The sequence below is a fragment of the Coturnix japonica genome, chromosome Z, assembly GCF_001577835.2.
Source record: "Coturnix japonica isolate 7356 chromosome Z, Coturnix japonica 2.1, whole genome shotgun sequence".
Lineage (NCBI taxonomy): Eukaryota > Metazoa > Chordata > Aves > Galliformes > Phasianidae > Coturnix > Coturnix japonica.
In genome coordinates, this window is record NC_029547.1 from 51323331 (window position 1) to 51343251 (window position 19921).

Below are 19921 nucleotides of genomic sequence, written 5' to 3' on the forward strand. Positions count from 1 at the left end.
AAATGTATTGTTAAAGCCCTATCACAGAATCACAGAATTGCAAGGGCTGAAAGGGTCCTCAAGAGATTGAGTGTAACCTTCCTGCTTAAGCAGGTTCCCCACAGTAAGTCACGCTGGTAGGCATCCAGATGGGTCTTGACTATCTCCATAGAAGCAGACTTCACAATCCCTCTGGGTAACCTGTTCCAGTGCTCTGTCTTTCTTTTGGTAAAGAAGTTCTTCTGCATGTCTGTATAGAACTTCCCATGTTTGACTTTTAGGCCGTTACTCCTCATGCTGTTGCTGTGCATCACTGAGAAGAGCCTGACCTCATCCATTTGCCTCCCACTTCCCTTTAGGTATTTATAAACATTGATCAGATGCTGTCTCAGTCTTCTTTTCCCCAGGAGGAATAGACCCAGGTTACTCAGCCTTTCCTCATACAGGAGATGTTCCAGGTCCTTTATCATCTTTGTGACCCTCCACTGGAATCCTTCTAGGAGGTCCCTGTCTTTTCTGAACTGGGGAGCCCAGAACTGTATTCCAAACAAATTTTGGGATCCTTCTGGTTTTCCCCAACTCTGCCTGGTGAAAGGCTACATGTCTGATTAGATTGATTTATTTTTAATTTTGTCTTTCTTATATATAACCTTTAAAAAACCTAATGGATTCTCTTCAAGGAATGTAAAAGGTCTGTGGTGGCAATGGAGCTTCTAACTAAATGGATCTAATGAGTTCTTGGCTTTAAAATGGAGAATTCTCAAACCAAGTTTCAGGCATCCATGGCATAGAGTTACAAACCCTAAGGTTTTGCAATACACTGTAAATAATACTTGACATACTTCACTACTAAATTTGACACACAGAAGTGAATTAATATTAAACTGTTTGACATTTGGGTCCTAAAATATTCATTAAATATTTATCTTAATACAGCCTTTTAAATCCATTTCAAATTTCAAGGGAGTCTTATGAAATTTGCAGAAGAAGACATGCTGCCTAAAGCAGCAACTCAGGGCAACAGTGAGGAAGATCTCTGAGAATTATGACTTGTGGGAGATACTAATACTGCTCTTGTTGATTTTTTGGTGTCCATGTTTAAAGTATTTTCCAGGTTTCACAGTACGAATTCAAACATGAAAACCCTCAGGCTAATCGTGCTAGATTAAACTTTTATGTCACTGAAATACAGTTCTGGTAATGACAAAATGGAGTGATCATAACTGTCTCACCTGAGATCCCTCCTTCTCAATTTCATTTTTAAGAGATCTATGATTTTAGCTAAAGAGTACTGACATCTTGTGGCTACATGAAATAGTGCAAAGAGCTTTAGTGAGGTGGTCCTTATGTACGGAAGAGCATGGCGCAGTTTAATGAAACATAACATATCCATTTCTTTAAAGATTTAAGCACAAACGTGAATTTGAGAAACAGATGACAGAATTATGAGGATGAACTCCATTGAGCATTTTTCATTAAAATGTTTTTCACTTACATGAAGGGAAAATCTTACCCATTGGTGACTTAGGGGAGGTAATTAGTTTGAATTTTCAAACTTTTTTCTTTCTTTCAAATATTTGAAAGATTTTGAAGATTAGTAATAAAAAATAGAGAGGGTAAAGACATAGTGCCTTTTTCAACCATAGTCAGTCTTCCACTAGAACTGTAGCTTGCTGGCTTCTGTGTCTTCTGTGTGGTTAACCTGAAGTAAGACCACACCCAGATGCACATCAGTCATGTTTCTGGTCTGGATCCATCCACACGCTACTTACCAGCTGCTTCCTGAGATGCCTGATAAGGCAAACACGAGGACTGCAGTTCCTCCTTCTTCAGCCCTCATCAAGGGGCATCTCTATGGCCTTAATAAATCCCACTTGTACGGTCTTTCTTCTGACTCATCTGAACTGACACTTTACACCCACATCTCACTCAGTCTCTACTGATTAGATTTTGAACATCTTTATTTCTCTTTTCCAAGTTCCCTTCAGAGTTACTTGTTTGCTCATTGTTAACTGTTCCCCATTTGTATCAGAGAGCTTGAAGCTGTGCACGTATGCAATTATGTGACTTATCTGAACTTTGTGGACTGACATTGGAGGAAATTTGCTCATCTTGACTGTCATGAAAGGGGGAATCATGGATTCTAAGGTCAATGAAGTGTTACACTTGTAATGCCAGTGGAGCCAGGATTTGTTCCTAGCATCTGCCCGTGCATTTTTAAAGGCATCATGTAATTAGATGACTATGTTACAGAAAGCAATTTTATAATCTAATTTTTGTGATAGCATTAGGGTGAAATCCTAGTCGTAATAAAGTCATGTTTTTTTAACCAAACAATACACTGGAATAACCAGCATTTCGTGTGTGACCGAGTTTGGATTACAGACAACAGAAGGTAATGCAAGCACCCTCTCATTATTAGTGCTACAAATTAGCTGAGTACTGGCTCTGTAAAATTAGACTGTGACAATGAAAATGTAATCAAGATGATGCTTTTAATATAACTGTCAATAAAGACTGTATTTGTATCTGAATTGAATTTAAATGTCATAATTAACAGAGTATGTTTCATCAACAGGAACCAGTGATCCATACGTCAAGTTCAAACTTGGAGGAAAAGAAGTGTTTAGAAGTAAAACAATACACAAGAACCTCAATCCTATATGGGAAGAAAAAACTTGCATTCTTATAGATAACCCAAGAGAACCCTTGTATATAAAGGTGAGACAGTGTATTATTTATGTCAGACAAATTACAGCCAAAGAGTTATTGACAGAATTTGTATTTTTAAATACAAAGTATATTATTAAAAAAAGCTCTAAGTAAATTATAATTCTACATTGGTCCTTTCTTGCCCTTATTGCCTTTAGGAATTCATGAGGAATGAACACATGCCAGGCTTTGTAGAAGAAAGAAGCAGATTCAAAAGGAGAAAGCTAGCTACCTGCTTTAAGTCAAATAGCAACACCTAAGTTGACAAGGAAATAGGAGTATGTGTTTTGTTTTTTTCTAGGAAGGATGCATTGGCAGGTATAATGTCCTTCTGTTCAGATATGACCTATGAACACAACATCTAAATATTCCAGTATTTGTAGCTCACTCAGATATTGTAAGCCACTAAGGCCACTAAAATGATCAGAGGGCTGGAGCACCTCTCCTATGAGGAAAGGTTGAGGGAAACGGGCTTGTTTAGCTTGGGAAGGCTTTGGGGAGACCACATTGTGGTCTTCCAGTACCTGAAGGGAGCGTTTAAACAAGAGGGTGGATAGTGATAGGACAAGGACAAGGGTGAATGGTTTTAAATTGAGTCAGGGAGGTTTAGGTTAGAGATTAGGAGGATGTTTTTCACACAGAGGGTGGTGACGCACTGGAACATGTTGCCCAGGAAGGTTGTGGATGCCCCATCACTGGAGACATTCAACTCCAGGCTGGCTGTGGCTCTGGGCAGCCTAGTCTGGTGGTTGGTGGTCCTGCACATAGCAGGGAGGTTGAAACTCATTGATCATTGTGGTCCTTTTCAACCCAGGCCATTCCATGATTCTATGATTCTAAGTCCTGGCTGAGGCGTACTGACTCAGCTGAATATGTCCACTGAATGTTTTCATTTTGTTAATTTGTAGAGAGAAAAAACATTTCTGTTTTGCAAGAATAACTGAGATTTTATCATTTATTTTTCTTTCACATTACAGTGAAAATGAAAGAGATAAAATATGATAGTATCCACTTGGGTAGATCAATGCATATAATTGACTTAGACACAAATACTTATGTATTCAGCCCAGAAGTTGAAGTGTATACATAAAAATCAAAGGCTTTGTGTCCAGCCCTATTACTCCTCCAATAATAATATATGTTCTCATTATTAACTACAAACAAGTGTCCTTCTGTGTTTAGAGCTAAAGATCTCTTCAGATCTCAGAAATAGTTGTGACAATTTTTGACAAGGAAATGTGACTTAACTAGGAAGTTTGGTTTTGATAATTGACAGTTCCTTACTTTTGGCTTGCATAGTTATGTGTTTTTGCTTTTTATCGTCCATCTTTTTTGTTCATTTCCCTCGAAAAGACATTCCTTAATAATTTGTCTTTCTTCATTCTGATTTGAGAAGACCTAATCTCAAATCAGGGACATCACTCAATATTATTAGCCACAGATTCTTGTTTGAATTTCAGTAAACTTGTCCAGGTGTGTTGTCAGAAAGTTAGCAGGCTGCATGCTCATAGTGGAGTAAAAAGTGTCACTGGTACCTTACATATCTATTAAGTCATTCATTGTCTTGCAGTATTTCTAAAATCTAAAAACCTCTGAAACCCAGACTGATAGAATTTGATCATATCTCATACTGGTGCAAGTGCAGTTTATAACCCACTTTTCACTATCATACCACTCTCTTCCACTTATATTCTACAAGATTTGTAAGAGTGTTAATCCATGTTTAGCAAGTTAGTGATTCTCCTTGCTTTAATTTTTCTCTTGGTCTTCCTCTTTTAGTGCCTGTATTTATACAAGTACTGAATCTGTTCACTTGCACAGACTGGTACTGGTATACCATTGTGTCTTTACATTGTGCCTTCCAACTTCTAAATAAGCAGTTTCAAAATGCTGTATCTAAGAAGTCAATTGATACTTTCATTTACTCCTTGTCTGTCTGAGAAAGATGTGGCTTAACTCTGGAAAAGCTTTTTCAAGAAAATGAAGCAAGAATATTTTAAAAAAAAAAAAAAAAAAAGGTTTCTGATGCTGAAAAATGTTTTTATCTCCTGCGTATCTTAGGTTTTTGATTATGACTTTGGACTTCAAGATGACTTTATTGGTTCAGCGTTTCTGAATCTTGCATCATTAGAATTAAACAGGTATGGCACAAATATGTCTATGGAGTAATTCCATATGTTTGCCAATTGCATGTTTGTGAGGCTGCAAATAGAACATAATGATGAAAATAGCAATGAAAACCTACCTCATATAAAACTGGCAGAGGAAAAATACTTGTTTTCAGGGAATTACTGTAATATGAATATTAATAAATATGCTAACAGAACATTTGTTGTAACATCTATAAAAATAACTTTTATGATCACTCTATTCCTGTTTTTATATTGTACTCTTGTTTTCACATTGTCTTCATTTACAGTAATAACACCTGCTGTTTATGTTTATTTTCCTTATGTTTTTTTTTTTTTAATCCATTACAATTGCAGCCAAGGTTTAATTACTTAAGTGTGTATAAGTACTTTACAAGGAGAAACACTATTTAGTGTTTACTTATGACTATTTAGAATGAAACACTTGAAGGTATAAATAAGCTAAATTTGTCACATCATTTTCAAGTAGCTTCAGATAAATGCAGATTTCGTTAATTGTCATGACTCAGAAATGCAATTATCTGAGAGCCTGAAATCAAAGCAAATGCATGTGTTTTTTTTCTCCTAGGCAAACAGATGTTACCTTGAGCCTGAAGGACCCTCATTACCCTGACCATGATTTGGGAAATATTTTATTATCAGTTCTGCTGTCTCCTAGGGAAGAACAACGAGAAGTGGTAATGTCAAGATTTTAATAAGTGTTATCACTCCTTTTATCTCTATATGATTGGATGACTGAAAGCTTGAGAGCTATATATATCATGAGGTTAATTTGATTTTTACAGTTCTTAGGATAATGTTGAGCAATGTTTCTGTTATAGTTAAGCATACTTTGCCTGCAAAGGATCCTCTCAGAGAAAGTAGTGATTTATCCAGATAGAAAAATCTGTAGGTTTAATTGCAGGGGCATGATGGTGATTAACATGGATAATATCAATAATTCTAGTACTGCCATCTCTAGACAAGAATACTGAAATACTATTCCACTCTAAAAAGAAAGAAACTTGAGGAAAATAAGTATTTCTGATTTTTGGCTTTTAGTATTGAAGTTTTAAATTTCATTAAGAGTTTTCAGTTGAAAAATTGTCTGGTTTTATAGGTTTATTATAATCCCTTCATCAATCTTAGTTTTCTAAGCTGTGTACTTGTTAGTGTAAATGTTTTGCTGTTTTAAATATGGATCCTGTTATTATGACAACTTCTGTCTGCAATTTGGATATGTTTTACAGGTTGACTTTTGACTTGAGTTGCAACAGTCCATTTGCAGTAGAAATATGAGACATGAAATCTTGCCTAGAGATGGCAAAATAATGTGGATTCCTTTTGCATCAGGAGGCGAAAAAAAGAATTTTATGAGATTTCCCATTTGCATTCGTTATCTGTTCTATAAACAGGGGTATGGTCAAGTTTATATTTGTAAGAGTATGTATGATTCTGTGAAGAAAAAGGATGCTACAGTGTCTGTTCCATACCTAACAAATATTGATGTCTTGTGATATTCTTTTTCCACTTTTCTATGAGCTCTAAATAGTAACTCAGTAATAGGAACTAGTTGTTTGATAATTGGTATGACAAAGATGTAGGGTTTTGAAAATAGATTTCTCAACTACTTTTTTCCTTTACAACATTCAGTTAGAAATTAGCAAAATAATGGCAAGTGCTTATAATGGAAGTTTATTTAAATTGTGTATTATCTTTTTTTAAGTGGTACATTTGTGGTGGCAACTCAGAGCAGAGCCTTGCAAACTTACAATGCAAGTGTGCCTTTGGGTAAAACCTGCATTTCTAAGTCAGCTGGTAATAACTTTGTTGTAACAAGTGACTTTAGCATTATTGTGCCATAATCCTAGATTGTGCAGCACAGAATGAAATGTGGTTCTGTGTGAGAAACCATTAAGGGAACAGAGGTTTATTTCCATTTTTCACTATATTGATAGGAAAGGTTACTGTGCTTTTTAACATTAGGAAAATAATTGTATATTATACAAAGGGAACTCAAGAAAATCACAGTTGAAAAAGTGAAATTAAGTCACTCTAAACAGAAGGGCCAATTTTTATTTATTTATTTATTTATTTTAACTACTAGAAATCACTCCTTCCAGATCTGAATTTCAGAGTAGTCTTGTTGAAGCTGTAATAAAATTAGAGAATTTGTGTCACATTGAAGGGAAGACAGCCTATAAAATTAATACTGAATTGATGTATATGAATGTATTAGGCATTTAATGATTTGAGGCACAATTATCTTTTACTTGGTTGCCACATGTACTCATTTATTAGATTTTAGTTACTGTCTAGGGAGTAGACAAATTACAAAGTATATTACTCAAACTGTCACCCTTGATTGTTTTCAAAATGTCTTCTAACAATTAGGAGAATTTTTATTGAATTATTTGTTGTTGAAACCAACAAATTATCAAATGTTATTCTAGAGGATAAAGGCAAATTCTTGTCCGTTAAGGAAATAGGCACTGTGCAATTAAAGTATCTCAGTCTATCTGACCTTCTGTTTGATTACTTCTTCCCTTCTGTTTATCTCCACATAGGTAATAATTCAAATAGTGCCTGTTGAATTATGTAAAGTTTAAAAAAAAAAAAAAAAGTGAGGAACTTTATATCACCTTTAATGACTGCATGTCATTAATGCACCTTTATAACATGCACCTTTAATGAAGAAAGCATGTCTTCATACCACATATTTTTTTCTAAGTCATTACTGATTTTCTTAAATTGTACTGATTTTATGTCTCTATATAACCTGTTTTGCAGACGTATATTTTCATCTGGATAGATTTTGTTCACTTGTTGACAAGCGGTTTAATATTATGTAAATGGTATACAATAGTTGAGTCATGCAGCTGAAGAATTCAGAGATTAACAACTAGTAGTTAAATTTCATATACTTTACGTTTCATGTACTTAAAATACAGATATTTCTTATGACTGTTTAGGGAGAGAGAGGAAGAAGAGATACTACAAAACGTGTGTTTACTTTTCCTTATAGCTATAGCATAAAATTAGCATTGTGTCAGATCCTGTATTTTGACAGCTCTGTAATCGTAACAGTCGTAATCCATTCCTCAGCCATTTAAACAAAACTTGCTGTTTTGATGCTTGGTAGTTGTTAATACGGATTAGATTTTCCAAAAAGATAGTTCATCTACCTGAAATGGAGTAGCTGGGAGTGTTTTGGAGGTCAGGTATACAGGTGTAGATAAAGGATGAGTCTACAGGCAATATTTGTAGCTAGGTACAAATTTTACCTAGATAGACAAAATTCTTTCTAGCATAGCATTTTATCAGCATACCACAGTTGTTATATATATATATATATATATATATGCACAGGTTATAAGATCTATCCTGTCATGCTGAATAGGATATATTTACACTTTTAGCTCCTGCACTGGTTGATAAGATATTCCAGTTGGAGATTCAGTGGACTGGTTGTAGAAAATTCGTAGTCTTATTGTGTTTTGCTTCCTGACTGTGTGAGAGAGATATTATGACTAGTGATTTTAAAAAGAAGCAGTTACTGTTGAAGAATTGTAGTTGATTTTGGTTTTGGATGGACCTATCTTTTGTGAAGACTTGAGATGTATAAATAGATGTGAAAAAGATTTTGTCCACACATGAAAATTCTTGTCCTTCTTTTGGAAAGAAATTCTGATAAATTCAAATTTTAAGTGTGCAGATTATTATTCTTTACAGTGTACAATTAAAAGGTCCCGTTTCTTAAGACAAAGTGAAACTACATCTTTATATGCAGATAAAAAATAAGAATACTGACATTTCCATTTGTGCATTTTGACTACATAAAATTATATTATTGTATACATACAATACATATATATTGTATACATACAAGAGCTGATGATTTATCACTGACTCATGAGAAACAAAGCTTAAGTAGTTGATAGTTTGTGTGCTACCAGGAGAAGAATATTAGACACTGTTTCAATTTCAAGGTGTTTCTGTATGTTTTTTTGATAAATAAGAATATATTGTTTGATTTTAATAGTATATTTTTTCTCAGGAAAAGAATGCAGAACTAGGCTGCAATTATCTATATTTATAGAATGATGAATAAATGAGCATTTCTAACAATCTTGAATGGATCATTGTCTTTTGTGACCTGCTGCTTTTTCTGACAGCAAAAAAAATGTTAACTTCTTAAATAATAATCTAACCATTCAATTTACATTAATACAGTCTAATCTTTTAAGTACTGTTGAAATGAAAAGTTGGATTTGTTCTAATTTATGAGGATTCTTAAATTGTAAATAAAAAATGATGAATGAATCATTTATCTACATTTGAGAAATAAGAACGTGTTTAGTATTTGTGAAAAGTGATTATTTTCTTTTTCTTTTTTCTTTTTCTTTTTTTTTTCTGATAAAGCAACTGAGCTGCTGTATCTGTATGTCCGATAATTCATTTGCATTTCCTTTGTGTTAGGTCTATATAGTTGTTTCAGTTGTTTTTCTTTGATAGAACAGGTAGTTGAGTTATCTAGTATAAGCAAAGAAGACGGTCTAAAAGTACTTGAAAAATATGCGTATATAAAAGCAAGATCAAACTTGAGCTCTTTACTGAAAAACAAACAAACAACAAAAAAAAAATGTGTAAAAATGTTTATGAAGTAGACAACACTAGTTTGTCCTTAATTTCTCATTTTAAAGAATGTTAATTTAAAAAGTTGGTAATGATTTACATTTTTTCTTAGACATATTCAGATGAAGCTTATTTTGTTTCTGTAATTTCAGCAATACTCTTTTAATACTTATCTTTGAATACATGTACTTCATGCATGCCTGTGCATCGTTCATAGTTGTATGCATGCCAATTGAAAATATGTATGGTGTATGCAGATTCCATGCTCAGTGTTGTAACCACTGGTGCCATATAGTGCATGTGAGTGTTTCTGGCTCTTTTGCTAGCAGAGCTGAGCCCGCAGATTTCATCACTACAGATCTTGCACAGTGTCTATGGATTGGTTGGAACTGCATGTCTCCCGTTTGCTCTTGAGAACAATCCTTTCTAACCTATGTTTTAAAGTCAGCTCTTGGCTATAGAGAATTGAAAGTTGATAGCTGATCATGTCAGTGGCTTTGAGGCAGTAGGTCTTGGGCACTACTATTGTAGAGCTACCAACGGCTTGAGTAGCATAGAAAATTGAAAGAAGGAAACATGTGAGTGTTTCTAGGATCTGAGATTAAAATGGCAGCATTATTTTCTCTTAGATAATTAGTCCCTAAATACTTTCCGCTTTTTTCTTTTTTTATTTTTCTTTTCTTCTTCTTCTTCTTTTTTTTTTTTTTTTTAATCAATAAAAACATTGACAACATTCATATGCTGTCCATTTGCTTGCTGTCTTAAATTATATAGTGCAAGCTCTTACGTCACCTTTGTCAAAGGTGTGATGCTGTCACAGAAAAAAAAGAATGACAGAAGCAAACTGAGGCATGGAATATTTTCATATGAAATACTTCTGTGTAGTCCATCCATCACAATCTGCCCTATGTGATTTATTTGCTTTCTTAGCTTCTAAGAGTGGTTACAGCTTGTCTTGATACTGCTGGTTACGGTGTCAGTGCACTCAACAAGTAGTCATGTTTCTGTAGATACTACAGGAACTTAGAAGCTTGAAGCTAAAATAGTGTTAAGTATATGGCTGGTTGAGATGATTCGGCCAAATTGTCTTCCCTACTCCCATCCTGGTTTCAAAGCTAAGCTTGTGTTCTACATGCAAATGTTCAGGTTGAGGCAGTGGTATTGCCTATATCTATGAAGTGCCATGGCCTTGAGCAGCTTGGTTCCCACATGCCTCTTAACTCTGTCCATAAAAATGGGCCAAGTGGCTTTCTGCAGCTTATTTAAAGTTCAAATATCTATGCATATTTACCAGAACTAGTGTCACTAACATAATGGCAGAGCTGTTAAACTTTGTCTGTCCATAGCAACTTAAACACCAGCCAGGTGTTCTCCTCCAATCAAGCTGCACATATTTAAACAAAATTATGGATGTTTTAAAAGTAAGAAGATCACAGTTTTGTTCTTTTCCACTACGCAATACTTTTACCAAGCAGAATGTTAGCTTTTCAAAATTTATTTCTGTCTGAAAAAGATGTATTTTTGCAGTAGTTTATATATATGTATATATATATATGTACATACAAATATACACTGTACTGAAGAAAGCTTCAAAAAAATTAATGGCCTTTGAATTATTCCTGCACAGTGAAAGCAGAGGATGAGAAATGTTAAATTGCACAGATTAATTTCCCAGTATTTCCATAGAACTGCTTTAAGCAACAGTTATGCTCACAGGTAAATTGTCCACATCTATCCTGAGCGATTTTATTTATGAGTTAAAAATATCTGTCTCTGGGTGCTGCCTCCCAGCACGTTAAGGCATTATCTCTAGCAAACCAAAGTTTCACAGATTATTTACGTAGTTTTTTTGTTGTCATTGTTTGGTGTTTTTTTTCAGTCAAAGTCTGAATTTTATTTCTACCCCATATATTTTATTTTAGCTCATGCATGTAATTATCAAACTACTATTATCAAGCTGTTTTTTACTGCCATGAAATTGAGTAGCAATAGTAATCTTAAAGATTTTGTAATATTTGTACATTGCCCAAGGATCCTTCTGTAGGGTTTGTCCTTCTCCAACTACAGCTCTCAGCTAGAGTGTTCTAAAGAATTGGAATATAATAATATTTAAAAAAAAAAACAATTGCAGGATAAGTCAAAATTGATGTCAGTGTAAATAGTGGCAGGGGTTTTTTTTGTTTTGTTTTGTTTTTTCCTTTGCTTATCTATTTTTTTTAAATCATTTTTTCATATAATGCATTGTCTGTAATGAGAATTTCAAAGCACCCAGAGAAGTATGCCTGGGTGTGAGCAATGTTGCTAGTTGTCTCGATTTATTTCAGTCTTGTATAGTTGTTGCTGCAGTCTACATGTTGCTGCTTCGGTGATAGTGGTCATTATATGTGGATTGTCCTATTGGAGACAGCTGGCCTCCTTTTCTGCATTTCAGAGAAAAGGTGATTAAAATGCTTTATTTTATTTTCAGACAATGCTAATGAGGAAGAGTTGGAAAAGATCAAGTAAGGTAATTTTAGCATGTGGTCTTCTGGCATTTCTTGTAGAAAAACTTTAATGTTTTACCAAACCTGCTTCTGGGACTGAAATCTTGTGGCACAAGATTTATTGTCTTTCCAATTGTGTTTTAATGAAACTGTTCACATTTTGTCAAACCCAAATCATGAGACACCCAAGCTTTTAATGTAATTACACCATTCAGGTTTGTTGTAGCATTTCAACCTATCTTGATGTTACCTAATAATGTCAGGTAATAATTGCTAAAGGTGTTCTAACTCTTTTTTTGACAGTTTTAAGATCTCATGTGTAATCAATTACTGTATCGCTTGCTGATGTTAAAAAACAATTCATGCCAAAGGGTAGCTTTCATTTTCCTATTACTTACTACTGTTACTGTCTAGAATTCTTGTATGAAAGATTTCAGTGATGCTTCTCAGAGACAGACTTTCCTGATCACAGGCTTCAAGGGAATAGTGAGATTTTCCAAGAGCAGGGAAGTCAGTGTCTACTTTATACAGCTCTGTATGCAGACTTTTCTACTCCTAGGAGTCATTTTTATGAGGAAAAAGTAGGCTGTATGATGTATTCACCAATTAACCCAACTTATCCTGGGATCTCAACTGTCCAGGGGAGAGAGACACAAACATGGATGCCATCATGTCTTCTCTCAATTTATTGCTGCGTCACACACCTTATATACCATCCTAAATCCCATGCAGATGCATACACCCGCTACGCAAAACCCGATGCATGCGAGAGAACCTATACACACACCTACCTAAATCCCCCGTCCACTAACTCTTAACCTACAGGCCTAACTCAGCTATTCTAGAACACTCCATCCACTCAGAACTACTGTATGCACTCATAAATCCTTGCAAAGACAACTTAGCATCCCAACAGCTGTGTATGTTCTTTTTCACCTGGGGAAGGCTGGAACATAAACAATAGTAGACTACAATAAATTCTTGCCTTTTTCCTGTCTGTTTCCAAAAAGGTAATGAGAATGTGTATTATTCCACATCAGTTTTCTGGCCACCTTTACTTAATGCTGCTATGCTGCTTTTGAGTTTTAAGCTTTCTTACTGTTTTTATAATTAAAGATTGTTTTTAAATATCTGAGAGCAATAAGGTCCCCCCTCAGACTATTTTTCCACAGACTAAACAGCCCCAGTTCCTTTAGTCACTTCTCACAGGTCACATTCTTCAACACCATCTCAAGCCTTGTCGCCCTTCTTTGAACATGCTTCAGCACCTCAATGTCATTTTTGTACTGAGGTGCCCAACACTGAACACAGTACTTGAGGTGAGGCCTCACCAATGCCAAATAAAGGGACAGGATGTCTTCCCTAGTCCTGCTCACCACACCATCCCTGATACAAGCCAGGATGCCATTGGCCTTCTTGGGCACCTGGGCACACTGCTGGCTCAAATTCAGCTGACTGTCCATCGGTACACTGAGGTCACTTTCCATCAGGCAGCTTTCTAAGCCACTCCTCCCCAAGCCTGAAGGATGCTTGGGAATGTTGTGAATGTAACACAGTATTACATAGTATGCACTGTTATTCTCATGATTTATAAGCAGAAGTCTCTCAGTTAAGCTACAGAACTGTGTTATAAAATGCATTGTTATCTAATTGCAGTTGGGTTTGTTTTTGCCTGCTCATATCTCCTGTGGGACTGTTAGAAAATTTGACATCCTTGACCTCTTGTAAAATTAAACAAAAAAACTCAAACTACATTAGTTGCTAACAAATCTCTCCAGAAATGGTTTTATCTAGGGTATGTGTTGGCCAATACTGAGACACCATAAGCAGACTTAGGAAAAATTTTGAGAAATAGAATAATCAAATGAAACAGTATCATGTTTGATAAACAGAATGAGTTTGGTTGGAAGGGACTTTGAAGCCCACACAGCCCCAGCCCTGCCCCCCCCACCCCCAGGGGGCTGCCCCCCTCCAGCTCAGGATACCCAGGGCCCCATCCAACCTGGCTTTGGGTGCCTCCAGGGATGGGGCACCACAGCTTTTCTGGGCAGCTGTGCCAATGTTAGTGCTTAATACTTCTAGATAAAAAGGAAAATGCCCCATCTGAGATCATTCTTCAGGAAATATTCATCTGTCATTAATGAGAGCTGCAAAAAAATAGCATTAAAATTTTTAGAGTAAAAAATTTGAAGCTTTTCTTTTATTTCTGAAGTCTTCACAGTGACACTTCTTCAAAATTAGTCTGATTTTATAAATTACGACTGAATGTATTAATTTCCTCATTGATGTGCCTGAAATGTAAGTTTTTTGCAGCATCCATAGATTTAAGTTAAGATGTAACTAATGCAGTTTTGTATGGCATTATTGTGTTCATGAGCAACATGATCTTCATGTAGTTCCATGTATTCTGAGTAATATCTGAAAAAGAATAACTAATCTCATGTGTGAAACAGTATTGCAGTATTCATGTCCTTGCACAGAATTACTTTGGCCAAATTCTGAATCTCTTCTTCAGTTACTGCTTTCTCTATACTAGCAAAAGATGAATTTAGGGTCTCATGAAATATGCAGGTAAAATGCATCTGTCTATTTTATCCATTTCCTAGGTAAACTACAGTTTTCAACCAGAGTAGTGTTATAAACATTTGTTAGTAGTGTCACTGAAAATTTATTTTTGTGTTTCTGGTTGTGAGGTATTTTCGTTATTGATGTTGTTTTTTTAGAACTTTTCCCTGTCATGTTTGCTTTTTTATGGCAGACATACTCAATCCAAACTCATGAGAGCTAGAGGAAATACTCATCCTTCACAGAATCTTGCAAAAGTGAAATTCGAACAGTTTTTAAATCAGAGCATTTGCATCCAGTGGAAAGTAAAATTTCCTGTCATCAGCAAAGAAAAACTCACAAGGGGCTGTTTTAAAAACCAAGCAGACAAACCATCTTTTAGCTGGGAAGTTACAATTTGCACTGTGATTTCAGTTGGTTGTTTTACTTCATCCACAACATGATGTTGCTGTTGAGCAAACAGTTGCTCAGGGGTTGCAGATTCATAGGTATGGCTTCTGATGACTGGTATGGGAGAGCAACTACCTTCATTTCTGCAAGGTTCAAAGTAATTACCACTAATTCTATGCCAAGATTCATTACACTTCAAGTAAAGGTGCAGATGGATTATTTAGTGTTCCATGCATTTTCCTGTGATGCAGGTGTTTGCCCCATAAGCACAGTTCTCCCATGCCTCCATTCCTGTGTTTTAGTGTTCCACTTTTTAGATATTCTATGCATTAGAAGACAAAGTATTTGTAGGGTCTGAATATTTTGAATAATTGATTTCAAATAAATAGAGGATATAATCTTTAGTTTCCACTAGCTCCTTCAAAAGACAAAAACTGAAAAGCCTTGACCTGTGCGCTTGGGCTTTCCTCTCTGTGTGTCGAATCTGACCTTCCGTGACCTTCTTGGCACTCAGTGTTCACCACATAGTTTTCCCTTTGGACAGGTTTTCCTTTTCATGTTAATTCTTCTGGTAAAGATACAGACTTGTCTGTTTATTTCTGGACCTCCTGGGTTTTTGTTGTTTGTCCTCAGAAATTTATTTAAGTAAAGCTCTTTGCCACATAGTGTTACATGGTTCTTCACAGGTTTCTCCCACCCATTCAGTACTCACGTTGTTTTTTTTCTATCTTTTTTGTAATTTCTGGCAATTTACTGCTTTTGCTGGTTGCACTTGTTCTTTGGGTTAAGGGAAACAAATCTTCTCACTTGCTTTCTAAACTTTCAGAATGCTAGAAGTATTTAGTAAAACATTATTGTTATGATCTAGGTGTAATAGGAGCACTGAAAACACCAGACTGGCGGGAGACATTATTCATTACTAACAGTGAATGCATTCTCTGGCAATGAGATGAACGGTGTTAACTGCTGATATTTTCATTACAGAATCCTTGAGGTGGAATTTATCCATGTGACAAGCATAAAAAGATAACTATTTTTAATGTGAGTCAGTACAGATAAATTGAGAGGAGCTGTTTTCCCCCTTGTGCTCTGGTTATTAAGTGCTAGAAAAAATAAGTTCTGGCTTGTCGTGTGCTAATTCTCCACAACAGATGTACATGTTGCTCCTTTCTCCTCATCATTTTATACTGTGCTGTGCTGTGCTGTCAATATATATATACATATATATATATGTGTTTTTTTTTCTTTACCTTTATTAAGCCAAAAGCTAATGACTGGGAAAAGAGGAGCCTCCTTAAATGTGCTGTTTTCTTGTGTAAACAAACTATTTTTTTTATTTAGAAACTAGTTCTTTTAACTCATTCTTCTCTTACTTTCTGATGATGAAACATCAGTACTTTTGTGTTTGCAACCACTTTTTTTTTAAAAAGATAAATCTTGCTGTTTCATGCAGTGTGGTGTTCATTGAAATCAAAAGCACAAACTTGGAGGCATTTAAGAAAAAAGTGGGGGAGTTTGTTGCAGATGGTCAACTATTCTTTGTCTTCTGCTACTACGTAATGACTTTTCATGATTTTCTCTCCCTCAAGAAGAGTTAATGTTACTTTTTTTTTTTTTTTAAACACACTGTATTATTTTACTACTGTAGAGTAATATAGCTTGCATTTGACAAGTAATTGTTTCCACAGACTTAAGCAGAAACCTTTATTTGTGACACTTTTTCAAAGAACAATTCAGTTCATTTTCAACAAGCAGATTTTTTTCTGAAGTATCTGAAGTTGCTGGTAAATATTTTATGAAAATTCCCCCTACTCTCCCTTACTGTTGCAGTACAGTTTGCTGTAAGATAAGATTAATACAGAAAAGGGCAGGGGATGTTGCAGGATGTATTTACCAGTACCTAAATAAAATGCATATAGAGTTTTGATTACAAATTATATCCTCACTGTGGTGGTCATTGTGAGGGATGGAGGCAACAAAACATCAAAGAATGAACTTAACAAGATAACAGAGCTTTCTCTAGAAGGTGGGGGCAGCAGCTGGGCAGGCACTGGTGAACAGACCAAACCTCGCTTTTTCATGCCTTGGATTATTAAAAATCAGCAGCATGGTTGTGAAAGACAGAAAATTGGAGTAACAGCCTGAAAAGTTGTCTTCCAAACCTATTGTGGGAACAGTGACAGCAAAACTCTGCTGACAGGTGTTTGTTTAATCTGTCCTTAAAAATTAGCAATGATGGATATTATAACACCTCCCCAGAGAGTCAGTTCCAGCTTTTACCTATCATTTCCGGTAGAATACTGTCTTTTCCCTGGAGTCTGGCAGTATCCACTGAGCTGCAAATTAATCTCATCTCCTCCCTTAACACAAATGGATATGTTCTATCGTAGTGATTTGGGCACAATTTACATACACATTCTAGAGTATGTTTTAAAAAAAAAAAAAAAAAAAAAGATATATTTGGGAAACAAAACCAAAAAAACTTATATATTTAATTTGGAAGAAAATTTGATTATAGATCTTAAGAGTAAGCAAGGAAGCAAGCCAGTGCTTTCTGCAAGTTTTACTGTAGATAGAAAATAGGTCAGAATGGATAGTGATATGCAAAATTAGCAAGTCTGCTGTATGTTGACCAGCACCAAATCTTGACACTGTGCATTGCTCAGCTATAGCCATAATACAGCTGGGTCATCGGACTGCTTTAGCAACAAACAGAAAACACCACCATATAGGTACTGTGAAGAAGCTGAAAACCATCCCAGCCAGACCCAATGCAAAGTCATGAAGTTTTTGGGTCAGATTGTTATATTAACAGTTGTTGCAGGATGTTCTCTCACTGACAGTGGCAGAGCATGTAGGAACACCTCTGCAGAAGGCTGAAGGACCAGAACCCTGCTATCAGTTGCAGGTCAGGTTCTTTAAAACTGTTAATCTGTGGTGAGCTCTTTCAGTGTAAATTAGAATAAATTAGAATAAATTGTGGTTAATTAAAATAAAAGGTCTATTCTTCCTAGAAATAAAGATGAATTAGTCTGGGTTGCAACAGGTTGTGTATAAATTAAGAGTAAAAAAATATTTTTTTCATAACAAAGTCATAACTAAGAGGCTGTATTTTCTTTAATTAAGTTGATTTAAATAATATTTTTACTTCCTGAAGCAAGTAGATTAAAGTAGTTTACACTTTGCTTTTAGTTTACTGTTTTTGTTATGTCACAAGATTCCCTTTACATGTACTTTTAAAGGGAAGATTACAACTCATAAATATTTAAAACAAAAAATAAACTGCAAAAGTGTGATATACTTTCAGCTCTTAATTGGTGGTAGTTTTTTTTATTTTAGTTCAGATGCTTCCCTGAAAACCTGTATGTTGAGTTGCACTAACTAAAATGCCAAAAGTGATGACCTTATTTCCTAATGCTTTCATTCCTAAATAAAGATGTTTGCTTTATGTGACTACTGATTTGCCTTCTAACATGAAAAAGTCTGTGAAGCACTTCTGCTGTTTTAAAATTGAAATAAAGATGTTTCCACTGGAATGAGAGATGCCTCTTGAGTAGAGACTGGAAATAGCAAATTGTAATTTAAGGATAACAAAGAAAATCAGAAACATAGAGTTGCATGACATTCATTAACTGAAGGATTTTGGAGTCATTTAGAATCTTTGAACCAAAACCAAGTAAAATTTTGGAATAGAAGGTGGCATTATTATAATTATTATTATAATAGAATATATATAATAGAATATATATAATAGAATATATATAATAGAATATTATATAGAAAAATAAATTAAGAAAATACTAGCTTTTATAAGTCATGGGGTTCTAAATGTCAGTTTATCAGCTGTAAATAGCGTGTGAAGGAAAGCTACTAAATAATGGAATAGGAGTAAAAAAAACGTCAGAATAGATACACCTATCTGTTAGACATCTGGTTATAAAAATTATGCAAATATTTGGTGAAGCTTATATTTGCATTAACAGTATGTAATGTATCAGCTATTATAGTTATCAATCAAAACAGCAAAGAAGAATTTCACTGAGTGGAGTTTCTGGGTTCAGGCTCTGACTTCCAAAAGCACAGGCAGCTTCTGTCAAGTCTTATGGCCATTGCCCTTCTTTATGTCACATTCAGTTCAATATTAGGATGGTGGGAAATAGCATGATCATCAAGAAACCAGCTTTGCAACCACAGTTTCCAAGAGGAATTGGTGGGAGGATGACAAGGGTGAAGGTTAGAATTAAACTGACACAGATTCTCCAGCAATTCTTGACAGTATACCTTTATCTTGTTTAAATATTCCGGTCTTTTCACAGAAAATATAAGGCTTACAGACTGCTTTTACTCCACTGAATAGCCTTCATTATATTACATATGATCTGGTTCCAGCAAGTACATTTGGCTTTCCTTGCAGTTGAGTAGAATGCAAGGTGGTTGTGTGCTGCACACCACAAAAATGAAGGAAATGCTGCAAAAGTATTAGCTTTTACTGCAAATATTGCTTTGTCACCACAGGATCAATACAATAGTGACAACATTAGACTGTTAGAGTGAACGTCCTAGACCAGATTTACAGGACAGACCTATTAAGAATACACAGGAGATAGGGCAGTGTAAATGTCTTAGGTTCTGAATAAGTTAGATTAGCTTCACCTGGAATGGGAATGTCCTGAGTATGTAAGTTATTGTTAGTAGAAGGTTTAGATGAATGTTCTTCCCTATCATGGAAACCAACAGAAGTAATCCATTTATAAAATTACTGCTTACCATAAGCAGTAATTAAATGCAGTTGTCACAATCCAATTGAAGGCCTTTTTAGAAGCTCATCTGCTACTGATGTCCTTTGAAAGTGTTATACTTTCTATTGGGAGAGAATTCTGACTTTTTCTTTGAATTTGCAGCAGTTAGTGACATTGGTGTTTTTGTTTCACTGCCCTGCATTTCTATGTTTGCTCTTTTTCACAATGGAGAGAAGTATAATTCTATCATTTCTATGTTCTTTCTTGGTTGTATTTAATTTAAAGGCTT

General features: G+C 35.1%; 1 protein-coding gene across 1 annotated transcript in view; it reads left to right on the forward strand.

The window, feature by feature from the left end:
* Positions 1-19921, forward strand: part of MCTP1 (multiple C2 and transmembrane domain containing 1) — a 240760-nt gene that overhangs the window by 89429 nt on the left and 131410 nt on the right. The window contains exons 3-6 of the mRNA XM_032441507.1: positions 2558-2700; positions 4753-4832; positions 5410-5518; positions 11923-11961. Of these exons, the coding sequence (XP_032297398.1) occupies positions 2558-2700; positions 4753-4832; positions 5410-5518; positions 11923-11961 (371 nt within the window). The remainder of the gene's footprint in view (positions 1-2557; positions 2701-4752; positions 4833-5409; positions 5519-11922; positions 11962-19921) is intronic.